This window comes from Rattus norvegicus, chromosome 20, assembly GCF_036323735.1.
Source record: "Rattus norvegicus strain BN/NHsdMcwi chromosome 20, GRCr8, whole genome shotgun sequence".
In the NCBI taxonomy this organism is placed as follows: domain Eukaryota; kingdom Metazoa; phylum Chordata; class Mammalia; order Rodentia; family Muridae; genus Rattus; species Rattus norvegicus.
This window is the reverse complement of record NC_086038.1, coordinates 48,004,627-48,016,901: the sequence shown is the minus strand read 5'-3', so window position 1 is coordinate 48,016,901 and position 12,275 is coordinate 48,004,627. Positions and strand designations below refer to the sequence as shown.

Here is a 12,275-nt window from a genome sequence, read left to right as displayed (position 1 = left end):
GGTAGGACCAAGTGTCTCTGTGACAGGTAGATGCTGTGAGTGGCTGGTCAGTGAGGAGCAAAGGGCTGTGCTGTGCTGTCTGTCCATGAAAGGAAAGTTTGGGAGAGCTCTCATCCTTCACAACTTGAAATTCTGGTTCAAAAACCTAGCTAAAGTTCCCCAGACCTTTGGTTCAGTTCTGTGTTTGTGGTCTAGAGCCTGCAATAGACAGCTATTGGTACCTGGGGCTGGTGAGCTGAGTGGTAAGCAAAGTGGGCCTCTGCAGCCTGTGGGGCAAAGCAATACTGGGCCCTTCCTGTGTCCTCTGATGATGGCAGTGTGGCAGAACAGAGGTGGTTCACTTTTGGACATTGCACAATGGCTAATCTACTGTTTATACCTCCAGCAGCACTGGAAGGGTCTGTCCATGTCTTGTCTGCTCTTAGAAGATGGTGTTACTTTAATACGTGTCCCTTGTCCCCAGCATTAGGCTCATAGGAGTCCTTGGGAGGGTACCTTTCCTGCTGGCCCTTTCCCCTGCCATCCATGCTGAATCTCATGACACTAGTATTATGGCTGATTGTCCTGTCAACGTGACTACACTTAGAATCACCAAGGAGGCACACCTCTGGGGAGCTTTTTCAGAGAGAAGGGATGGCCCACCCTGAATGGGCAGTACTACCCCAGAGGATGGGGTCTCAGACTGAATGAGGTACAGGTGGAGAACGTTAGTGTGCTGGCTAGTTTTATGTGGATTCAGCATATGCTAGAATCATTTCGAAATAAGGAACCTCAGTTGAGAAATGAGTTACCCCTTCAGTTGCTTGCTGTCAAGCATTTGTTCATAAAAATGGGGAAAGTCAGGAATGTACCTGCAGTGTACCCTGCAATGATTTTCCCCGTGAGTCTCTTTGCTTCTGCTCTTTTCTATCTACCATATAATTGCCACTGCCTCAGGCTGTCCTGAGACCAAGCTCTGTCTGTAAACTTCTCACACTCACGGTCTCTCTGAGTAACCCTTGCCTGGGCACTGTGCCTTCAAGTCAATGGCTGTATTATGGTTTCCATACCTTTCCTTCTTAGATAGAGAGAAAGGACTTTGGGCCAGGGGTCCTAGAGACAAATCCTGGAGCTTCCTCTGCTTGTCATTTGACTGCAACATGTCTTAGATCATGGTGGCATTCTCTAGCCATAGGTACTGAAGTGAGCTAGCATTGGGCCTTCTGGTCAACCCACCACGGGTGCTCTATAGAGTGAAAGAGGCTCCCTGTACAATCATCTGGGCATACTGCTTGTGATGGCTGTTCTCAGTTGTCAACTTGACTGTATGTGGAATGAACTACAATCCAGGAATGGAGGGCACACCTGTGGCATGGATCTTGAGGCAGGAAGACATCATGACTTTGATCCAGGTCTTGAGAGAACATCAACACAAGTGCATGCCAGCCCCGGGGCTATCAGACCCCTTCGTGAACACAGCGGCCGTCCTCCTTGCTACCTCCTGACTGTCCATCTGACCTTTGTCTATCCTTCTCCCAGAAGGCTTCCCACATTCTCCTTTGCAGTGCAGTCACTTGCATACATTTCTGTACTTTAGATTATAAATCCTATGTTCACTTCACGATCGTGTACCAAGCCCTTTCCCTGGCTTAGTCTTGGGAGAGGTGTTTGGTGAGCAATGCAGACCAAGCCCCCTCATTACAAGGGTCGTATATTACCTCAACCCCTCCACAGCTGAGCAAAGACTAACTAGACTTGAAGCATGGATCTGATGGGTGGGAGAGGGATCAATACGCTCAGTAGAAAGAGGCTAGCTGTGTGTGAGTGATCCTTGCTGCTATTTCCTGGCTAGACAAAGGCCAAGATTCTGAGCAAATAGCGACTGCCCTACAGGATGATTCTAGGAGCTTAGACCAGCGCTTGTCAGCCTTCCCCAAGTCTTAAAATAGCTTTCTTCTGTGCTTCCCTTCCCACTTATGATATGCCTGAGAAGCTCCCGGTGCTCTTGCACCGAGAGAGCAAGATTCATTTCTGAATTTGTCCTGGTGGACAGCCAGATTTTGTTTGAGTTCTGTCTTGTTTTCCCCTAACTTTTCCTTTTTGGACATGGAAGGGTCCCATGAGGTGGTGTGGCACCAGGCTTCTCGCTGAGAAACTGTTAATGCTCCCTCGAACCCTTGGAACATGGATGCCCGCTAGTGAAAGATGATTTTTTTTTTTTTACTCCATTTAAAGACATCTGCACTCAACGTGGAGCTGAAGAAGCCCAGAAATCCCATCTGTCTTCAGGGCCCGCCCACAGGAGCACGGCTGTTAATCAGCGTGGTAATAGATGTCCAGATGTCAGGGGGAAGTCTTTAGTCCAAGAATGATTCTGCGGTGATGAGAGCAGAGGTCAAATCTAATTTCCTATACTTGGCAGGAAGGAGGGGAAGTCTGGCCCACTGATAAGATCCTGCCCCAAGTCCTGCAGTCCTTTGAGCGAGGTCACAAATAGGAGACACCGTCTACAGCAGAACAGAGGGCTCCTGGTCATCTCTGAGGCAAGTGCTCTCCGTGCTTGGGACTTGGTGCTGGCTGTGGGCATTTCCCTTTTTCAGGATGATGGGAAAACAGTCAGGCTGGCTCAGGGATGTTTCTGAGGTGCCTTTCAGTCATACAAGGCAGGATAGCAGGTAGGTTAAGTCACACCTCTGCGGTCCCCCCTCATTCAAAGCACATAAATTCAACTCCAGAGAAGGAAAATGGAACTTTCCGGCACTGGGTTTGCAAAGCTGGTGCAATTCTATGGCTCACAGAAAAATCAACACACCACTGCCTCCTTCCTCCAGCCAGGCGCTAGGGGCGGTGTCAGGAAGACAGATGGGTCCAGTCCGGCACAGGAAGGGGCTGCAGCAGGCAGATGTGACAGGTAACAAGATTGGACGGATTGAACAAATCTTGCCCCTGTGCAGACAGAGTGTGCAAAGCCTTCTCTAGCTCTGTCCCTCCCTGTGCGCTGTTGAGCTGTGAAAAGTGAGACCCGGTGGTGAATGGGTGCGTAATTAAATCCCGTTGCTCTGAATCCACGGTGAGCAGAAAAATAGACCACCGACAGACTCGGTGCTGAAAAGCAATCCCACCGGAGCCTTCTGAAGCGCGGCGATCGTACCACATCTGCAGATCTCTTTTCGTCTTACACATCCCCACGAGCACACACATAATAGCCTTTTGCTCATTCATAATTCAGGGGAAACTTTAGCTGACAGAGTGGGAGAGTGGAACAAGGGAGTGGTGAACCAGGGTGAGCCAGGAGTCAGAAATCCCTACCTCCCGCAGCTGCACAACACTCTACACTTCTCCAGAGTACAGTCTATGTGTCTGTCTCTGTGTGTGTTTCTGTCTTCCCTCCAACCTCAGGCACTACGTGACCCAATACACAGCAGACTGCTGTCAATAAGTGATACTTCTGAAAGCCTCAGGTGTATATCCAAGGCTATGTAGAGTGTGAGGTGCCCAGGCTAGCCCACCATCTAGGCAGAATCAGGTGATTTGAGACACTATTGTTTTACATTCTTTCAGTTCTGGCTTTTAAGATACTACAAGGCAACAGAGACCAGAGAGGAGAAAGTCTGATCCTTCCTTAGATTTTAATCAGAATTTTTGTCTGTTTGTTTTGTTTTATTAATCCTTCAAGATAAGCTGACCTACCAACAGGACAGAAGATGTCCTTAGGGACCAGCAGGCCAGGTTGGGCTGCGTTCCTTCTCAGCCAGAAACTGACACTGTTAGCAACCACCCGCTCCACCAGGAGCCTCTAGACACTGGTCCTTCAAAAGGCTCAAGTGTCAAGTCTCATTTCAGTAGGTTCCATCACACTGAAGCCTTTCCTGACTCCAAGGACGAGGTGGCCCAAAGCCCCAGCCCCTCCCCTTCCAACACTGTCCCACAGCCCCTCCCCTTCCAGCACTGTCCTGCAGCCCCTCCCCTTCCAACACTGTCCTGCAGCCCCTCCCCTTCCAGCACTGTCCCACAGCCCCTCCCCTTCCAACACTGTCCCACAGCCCCTCCCCTTCCAGCACTGTCCCACAGCCCCTCCCCTTCCAGCACTGTCCCACAGCCCCTCCCCTTCCAGCACTGTCCCATTGGCCACACTTTTCCACCCCCAACAGTAATCACAATAACGTGCTGAGGTTTCTCTGGAATAGGATCCTTCTGTTTTGTTCACAGCACCATCCTCAGACCTGAGAAGAGCCCCTATCTAGGAAGAGCCCCTGCCTAGCTGGTCAGCGGACATCTGCAGGCCAGAACAGCACAGTCTCTTAGTTGTCTACTAGTAAAACCTTCTGCCATTTTGGGCATCAAGGATCAATCAGGATAAAGAGGTAGAGGTTAGCCCCAAAGCTAGGCGGTATTCTTCTATGGCATGCAATACACATCCAGTAGTTTTAGCTCCCTAAATCTCACCACCCCTGGTGGCTCACTCCCTTGGTCAGAAATGTGGGATTTACAATCACTATAACCGGAGCTCCACCTGCCTGACATGGGCCCTAAATGCATTCACTATGCTTTCCAGGATCATCCCAGCCCCCTCTCCCTTCTCCCTATAACAAGGAAGCCCTTTTGCCTCTAGAGATCCCAGCCCTCATGAGTCCCCACTCCTCTTGCTTTCTCTAGCAGAATCGTCTCTTCCCACAGCCCATGAAGCCAACCCCAGCCCATAGGAAACTTTTGAGCTGTAACAACAATGTCAGGTTTGTTTTGCTTTTGCTTCTACATCTTGTAGATGCCTGTGGTTGGGAATTCTATAGCGGGTGCTGGAAGCTTTGTTCTCGGAAACCTTTTTGCAGCCTTCCAGAGCTCTGGCTGAGTGTATCTCAGATGAGAAACCCCCTCCTGAATATTCACCTGAACATGAGCAAACCCCAGGGAACCACTTGCATCCCGTGCTGCAGCCCAGAGAGCTGGCAGCCAGAGGAACCAGCCCTCGCACTGTCAGGGCAGCAGGAAGGTGGGGTAAGGATTCACACCGGAGGAAAAGGCAGCTGAGAACTGTGCACATTCTCACCCACTCCCCTCCTGTCTGCAGCCTGGTGTAGGTTTCTAGACTCTGTGGTTTTAAACCGTTGTGATTAGTACATAGGGAGAAAAATTCATTTCTAGGTTTCTTCCAGGACTTATGAGTTGGGTCAAGCACACTAAAGAGAAACAGTTTCTGGGTGCAAGTGGTTCTCTCCTGGGGTACACTTTCAGAGGCAGCTCAAACAGTCCTCTGAGAACAGGAAGATTTTGATAGAGGCCTGGGTGGGGTGGGGGTGGGGAGCGAGAAGGACAACAGCAAGGAGCTGCAGGCTGGCTGGAAGGCTTCTGTCACACCACTCAGTTCAGCACGTGAGTCACCACGGTCTCTAACGACCGGTAGCTGGACAGATTGGTTTCAAGAACAGCTAGTGTGAAGAGACCTTGATAAGGAGTCACAGTGGGGCTGGATTCCTGTCACTCTCACACTCTTCTCCATCCCCTTCCACACCAGAAAGAAGCCCCAAGAAACCCTGCGAACACAGACCAGAGACCCTGGAGTGGTTTGGACAGGGTCAGCCAAGTCAGCTTGGCGAAACAACTGGCAGGCCTCTTGCTTGCCCCCCCCCCCCGTTAGCTAGAAATGTATAGCAACGCGTCTCAAAGCAATACATTACAGCTTATGGTAAATAGCAGAAAGCCGTCCATAATTGGTGCTCGCTAAATGACACAGCCTCGCTTGACTGTCAGGGATTCGAATATAAATGAGACCCTCACAAAATTGAAGTCATGGTTCCCCTACCACAGCAGACTTAGGGTCAGGGTGGGGGTGGAGGAATTGGAGAACACAAGCATTCTTAACAAAGAAAGGTTGTTCAGACTATTGGTTGCTTCCAGAACATCTCTTCCCCCATTTCTTTAAAACGGGGTCCCCGATTTCTGCTTGGAATTAAAACCGCATTTCCTAGTTTCCCTTGCAGCCAGTAGCCATGTGACTAAATTCTAGAAAAGGAGGTGTAACAGAAATGGGAAGTTCTTTCAGAGATACAACCCTCCATCTGAGCAGAGGCACAACCTTCTGTCTGAGCAGAGGTACAGCCCTCTGTCTGTCTGAGGAGAGGTAAAGCCCTCTGTCTGTCTGAGCAGAGGTACAACCTTCTGTCTGTCTGAGGAGAGATACAGCCTTCTGTCTGTCTGAGGAGAGATACAGCCCTCTGTCTAAGCAGAGGTACAGCCCTCTGTCTGTCTGAGGAGAGATATAGCCTTCTGTCTGTCTGAGGAGAGATACAGCCCTCTGTCTGTCTGAGGAGAGGTACAGCCCTCTGTCTGTCTGAGGAGAGGTACAGCCCTCTGTCTGTCTGAGGAGAGGTACAGCCCTCTGTCTGTCTGAGGAGAGGTACAGCCCTCTGTCTGTCTGAGGAGAGGTACAGCCCTCTGTCTGTCTGAGGAGAGATACAGCATTTTCCCCCCTTAGCTCCCCGCAGAGACATGGTCTATGGAATGCTTACACTGAAGAGTTCCTGAAGCTATAAGGAGTGAATAATTTCATTTCTATGCCTTTCAGAGTCATGTCTCCTTCAAGGGGTCTCTGCGGACCCTTCCACCCTTGGCAAGTGGAGGCCCTACTGGGATGGGTGAAGCTGTTTGGGGGACGTGTGTGGAGGGTGTTGGCTTATACAAAACAGCTCACGGGAGTGATCTGTGACTGCCACTGGAAAAGGGATCCACGCCTAGAGCAGAGCTATGTTTTGCCAAAGTGCACACAAGCAGCCCAGCGGGCAGAGTCAGAGGAGCGAGCTGAGGAATCCCTGACTCTGGCCTGGAGTCTCCATCAGCACTTCCTGCTGTAGAGATAGACTATGGTCTACGGCATTAGCATTTATTAACCGCTTACTATACGCCATAGGTTTCCTACTAACTATATATATGAACTCATTTAACCTTCCCCATGGTTTGCTGGTACTACAACTTCAACTTCTCGGGGAAGGAAACAGAAGCACAGAGAAGCCAGGACTTGGAAAGGGCCAGGCAGCCAGGAAACAGCTAATCCAGAATTCCAAGCTGCAGCATCCATGAAGTTATCCACTCCATTCTATGGCTGCTAATCCATTAATGAGAAGCTTGCCGATGGCGTCGTGAAGCAGGGGTGTCTGATCCTTTGACATGGCGCTATGATGGCATATGGCATGTGCTGTACTAAATCCATGCCACTCTGGATTACAGGTAGTCCAAAGGCTGCAGATTGGACACACCTGGTGTAAAGCGTCTGTCAGAATGGCCGCCACCATATTCCTAGAATCCTCTGTCCTCTGAACACTTCCATGGATTATGTTTCCCTTGGGAGGGAGACAGGAGGACCTAACGAGCAGCACAGAAGCACTTGTGTCTCTTCTGCTCTCTCCAGGGAGCTCGAGTCATGGATGAATGAATCATCCACCACGCAAAATTCTCTTCTAGGGAAAGAGCTGGACTCCTTCCCAGTTAAGTGGGACTGAATGATCCAGCCTTGCCAATAGATTGTGATCGATACCTATGCCCATCTCTTCCTGGGCATCATAGTGCCATCCCCACTCCTGTCCCCTAGATGTGGGGCGTAAAGACAGACAGGCATGATGGAGACACAAGAGGGACAGAGCAAGGGTCCCCAAATTGAGGTGGAACACCCACTTTGGACTCAAACTAATTTGTCATTGGCATTTGAGCCAGTGGACATTTTGGAGTCTACTGGTTATTCCTAACCGAATGTGTCCTTTTCATCATTTACAATCAGAAGTTGAGATTGGCAGCCTATAAGAATAAGAATAAGAATAAGAGTAAGAATAAGAATAAGAATAATAAAAATTCAAGAGATTTGTGGAAAGTTCCAGTTTCCCAGAGGTGCCATGTTCAAATCACTATAACCTCTCCCCTGTGCGAACACAGAGGCCGCTAAGGCACCAGGAAGCCAGAGTTTGAATTATATTACCACATCTGTTTCCTTCGATGGCTGTACCATTCCTCTTGGGGCTGGAAGCTGGGAGCCTCAGCCCAGGTGTTGATGAACCTCCAGAGGGCACAGGGTTGGTACGGGAACCACTGGTGGTAGTGGCGGGGCCTCCCACGAGGTGACTGTCTCCAGAGTTCAGCCTCTTGTAGTACAGCGAGGAAGAGTGGGTCACAGAGCCCCTGTGGCTAAAGGCAGTGGAGGAGACATCTATGGTGTAGCGGTTCATTCCCACTGCGTTTACCAGACACTCTTCAGCAGTGGCTACCTTGGCTAAAACGTAAGAGAGGAAGAGCACAGACATGAGAGAAGTCCAGGGAGCTCCCCAAGCCTCCATCTTGACAAACCCTGCTCTGACATGGTCGCCATTACCAGTAAGCACAGGCAAAGAGAGAGCGTGAACACAGAGAATAATAGTTCTGAACAGCATGGGTAGCAAATTGGGATCTTGCCTCACCAGGGAGGAACCAAGGCGTAGGCTCTTCCGTGTTTAGAAAGCCCAGTGGCTATCTTGGCCCCTAGTCACTTGAAAATAAATTAAGTCAAACCAACCGGACCCAAAAAAACAATAGTTCTGTATGTGAGCCATATATGTGGCCAAATGGTGTGTGTGTGTGTGTGTGTGTGTGTGTGTGTTTATGTGTGTGTGTATGATGTTTGTGTATGTTTGTGTGTTTGTGTGTGTGTTTGTGTGTGTGTTTGCATGAGTATATGTGTGTGTTTATATGTTTGTGTGTGTGTTTGTGTTTATGTGTGTGTTTGTGTTTGTGTGTTTGTGTGTGTTTGTGTGTGTATGTGTGTATTTGTATGTTTGTGTGTGTTTGTGTTTATGTGTGTTTGTGAGTTTGTGTGTGTATGTGTGTTTGTGTTTGTGTTTATGTTTATGTGTGTCTGTGTGTGTGTTTATGTGTGTGTGTTTGTTAGTGTGTGTGTTTGTGAGTTTGTGTGTGTATGTGTGTGTGTTTATGTGTGTGTGTTTGTGAGTTTGTGTGTGTGTTTGTGAGTTTGTGTGTGTGTTTGTGTTTGTGTTTATGTGTGTCTGTGTTTGTGTGTGTGTATGTGTGTGTGTTTGTGTTTGTGTTTATGTGTGTCTGTGTTTGTGTGTGTGTATGTGTGTGTGTTTGTGTGTGTGTGTATGTGTGTGTCTATGTGTGTGTGTCTATGTGTGTGTGTGTGTGTGTGTGTGTGTGTGTGTGTGTGTAGGTCCAGATACATAATGGAGATAAAAATAGAGGATGTTCTTCTTGCCTCCCTCCTCACCCAGTCAAAACCACCAATAATGGAATATTTAATACCATCATCCAAACAGATCCTGATATCCCTAAAGAAACACCATCACTTTAAAAAAGTGTTCCAGGATTGACATATGTAGGACCGTTAGCCCCCGACACTTTCAGCATGTCTCCATTTCTCCTGCAGGAAGGTACTGAAAAAGTAAGATTTGATATTATTCGGGTAAGTGGCAAGTCCCACTGCTGGGGACCTCATGGAGACATCCTGGAAACAAAAGCCTCCACGATGTAAGACTGAAGAGGAAACTTAGAGGTAAATTTTGTAGGTGAGAATTCTTCTATTTTAGGGCTATTGAGATGGCCCAGCAGTTAAGAGCACTGGCTGCTCTTCCAGAGGATCTCAGCTCAATTCCCAGCATCCATATGTTAGCTCACAACTGCCTATAGCCCCAGTCCCAAGGGATCCAACAACCTCTCTGACCTCTGCAGGCACCGGCATGCACATTGTGCATGGACATACAGGCAGGCAGATAATGCACACATAAGAAACCTTTATATTGGGGTTGGGGATTTAGCTCAGTGGTAGAGCGCTTGCCTAGCAAGCGCAAGGCCCTGGGTTCGGTCCCCAGCTCTGAAAAAAAGAAAAGAAAAGAAAAAAAAAACCTTTATATTGTAAAGGATGAGAATTTCATATTAATAACCATTTGCCTTAAGACACTAAAAACTGAGCAAATTACATTTACAGCGAACGTATAAAGATTCGAGCAGAAGTTAATCCAATAGAAAAACACTAGGAAAAAAAAAGGATAACAAAAAGCTAGTTCCGGCAACCCTAGCAAAGTTGACAAACCTTTAAATGTCTTGACAAAAATATAGGCAACTCAGATCACCAGAGTCACAAATAAAAGGAGATTTCTCTCGGCCTTACAGGAATAAGGGAAACGAGAGTGTGCTGTTGGAGGTGGGTCTGCTCATTCAAATGCTCACTCCTGGTCAGGATGCCAACAAGGAGATCTTCGCTACACCAAGGGATGCTATGTAGTCCCTGCTCCCCTATTCAAAGTCAACCCGTTAATAAGAGGCCAGAGCCTGCACCTGGGCAGTAGGGAGAGAGAGGTGGGACTTGAGGTTTGAGTGAAGGTAGACTATGAGCAAGTGGCCAGGAGAAACGGCAGCTAACAAGGGGCGTATGGCTGGGATGTAAGTGTCCCAGGAGTGGACACGAGGGAAATAAAAACATTCGCCTATACAAAACCTGTGCACAAGTGTTTATGCGCCCGTCTCCCACTGTGAAACAGTCTCCAATCTGACGTTATCTCATCGGCTACGAATAGATTCTTTTCGCAAAGATCCCATTTCTAAATAAGGACCCATTCACAGGACCTAGGGCTGGGGCTTAAGTGTACAACGTTTGGGAGGACGAGTAAATTGAGTTTTGTTGGTGGTGTACTTAAGACAGAATCTCACTCAGTAGCCTAGGCTAGCCTGGAACTCGTAATGTAGCCCAGGCTGGCAGTGAACTTACAGCAATTCTGGTGCCAAGATAACAGGTGTAAGTGACCACACATAGCTGTTAATCTTTAAGTCATTTATTTTAATATATCTCCATAGAATACAATTAGCAAATTATATCCTTGCTGAAAGTCTTGCTAGAAAGGAGTGAGTCAGTTGAAGGGGACATCTCACGTCATTGTCAGACATTGTGAAAATTGGGAAGGGGGCATGCTAGCATTGGGAACACGCTGGGCTAGAGGCAATCTTTCTCTTCTGTAGTAACTGAACCTCTTATGGCATTATGGGAAAAGCGTTCCCAGGAGCCTGGAGAGATGGCTCAGTGGTTTAACAATCTGTACTGCTCTTTCAGAAGACCTGAGTTCAGTTCCCAGCACCCACACTGGATGGGTTTAGAACGGAACCTTGCACAACTGTCTACAATGCTGGCTCGCGGGGGGGTGGGGGTGGGGGTGGGGGTGGGAGTGGGGGTGGGTGTATAAATCTTATGCCCTCTTCTGGCTGCTGTTGGTACTGCACCTACATGCGCAAAGCCACAAATGTACGCATAAATAAAAAGGAAATAAGGTAAAATCTTCACCAAGGAATCTTACAGTCTGCCCCAAAGCTAGGCCACTATACTACAAATCTACTGGCTGAAATTTCTCTCTTACAACTAAGTCTAATTGTTCTCGCTTTAGTATAAAGATGACTGCTGTTTCCATAGTGGATACCTGTGATTCTATTAAAAACCATGAAGACATTAAACAGGTCGATGGGTTACAGGTATGCAGAGCGCCTAGGAACCTACGAGCTTAACTGCACTGTGACACACGAAGGAAGACCGTTTCACTGGCAGGGAGAACTGCTTTCAGTTGCCACAGATGACAGTGTGAACAGCAGATGGGGCCAGCAGACCTGGAATCATCCAGAAGTCTCCACGGAGACTTCGCCTTCCTTCCACGCAGACCTGGAAAACCGCAGGCCTGTCAGGAAACATGGCCAGCGCCTATTCACTCCTGGATCCTCACAAAGCCCCTGCTCATCTGAAATAAGCTGTGTGTCCCCAGCGAGAGAACCCAGCCTGGGGCTGTGGAAAGGCCAGCTGGGCAAAGGCAGGCCTCAGGCACCTTGCGAGTCCCTTGGGTCCATCACAGAACCCAGAGAAACCCCTTGTAAATCATTCTGGGTCTCCATCAGGGAGAACAATACCCTGCTTTCTGCGTCCCCACAAGAGCTTGCTTCAGCTTGGAGGCAAGCGCATACGCAGCGCATGCCTACAAATGGAAAGGAGCTTTGGGTTTGGCTGTCTGAGGAACTTTCTGGATAGGCTTTGTGTTTCCTTTTCACCATTGTAGATCTGTTTGGGGACTGTGGTTTCCTCGGCTGCTGGGTTTAAAAGCCTGTGCGAGGATGAAACCAAAGACATCTCCAGAACAGGAGGGGCCTCCTGTCTAAGTTTCTCCGTTTGAGGAAAAAGGTTCCTTCCTTCCTCTGCCTGCCCCTGAGGGATTCTTCCAAGACCCCTGTGGGCAGGCCACTCTCCACACAGTCCTGGAGAACTCCAAACGGGAAAGCAGCAGAAGAAAAGG

General features: G+C 48.6%; 1 protein-coding gene across 2 annotated transcripts in view; it reads right to left on the bottom strand.

The window, feature by feature from the left end:
- Window positions 1-12,275, bottom strand: part of Scml4 (Scm polycomb group protein like 4) — a 93,881-nt gene that overhangs the window by 6,518 nt on the left and 75,088 nt on the right. For both annotated transcript variants that reach the window (NM_001415016.1, XM_063279174.1), the window contains 1 exon segment: window positions 7,943-8,233. In NM_001415016.1, coding sequence (NP_001401945.1) covers window positions 7,943-8,233 — 291 coding nt within the window.